At 39.6% G+C, this 407-nt stretch overlaps 1 protein-coding gene across 1 annotated transcript in view; it reads left to right on the top strand.

The window, feature by feature from the left end:
• LOC110114991 overlaps positions 1-123 on the top strand; it is a 2,023-nt gene extending 1,900 nt beyond the window's left edge. The window contains exon 2 of the mRNA XM_020848068.1: positions 98-123. Within this exon, the coding sequence (XP_020703727.1) occupies positions 98-123 (26 nt within the window). The remainder of the gene's footprint in view (positions 1-97) is intronic.
• The last annotated feature ends 284 nt before the right edge of the window (positions 124-407 follow it).

Genomic DNA, 407 nt, shown 5'->3' with positions numbered 1-407 from the left:
CTTTGGTAGGCTTTCTTTTGTAGCCTGTGTGGCTAGTGTAGATATTTCTTTTGGACGCTTTTTGTCTGTACTCTGTTGTACTATATGTGAATTATAGTATCCGCTGCTGTTTCTTTTCTGTAATGAAATTATCTCTGGCTCTGGATATATGTATGGATGGATAGATGAGGAAACCGATAGAAACTGAAAAAGAAAGAAAAAAAAAATGAATGATCGATCAGATGAATCTTTTCGCTACACGGATCTTGGGGTCGTTATAGCACTAAGGCTAGGGAGATAAAAAATTGCATTTCTTTCTCCATTCATCCCGAAAGCAACCTCTCGTTTTTTTGGGACCCGTGGTGTGGAGGTAATTCGGTGGCTGATTTACTGAGCAACTCCACTCGTAAATCCTTGATGCCTCTGTT

This window comes from Dendrobium catenatum, unplaced genomic scaffold, assembly GCF_001605985.2.
Source record: "Dendrobium catenatum unplaced genomic scaffold, ASM160598v2 fragScaff_scaffold_542, whole genome shotgun sequence".
Taxonomy (NCBI): domain Eukaryota; kingdom Viridiplantae; phylum Streptophyta; class Magnoliopsida; order Asparagales; family Orchidaceae; genus Dendrobium; species Dendrobium catenatum.
The sequence above is the reverse complement of the archived record's forward strand: the minus strand, read 5'-3'. Positions and strand labels throughout refer to the sequence as shown.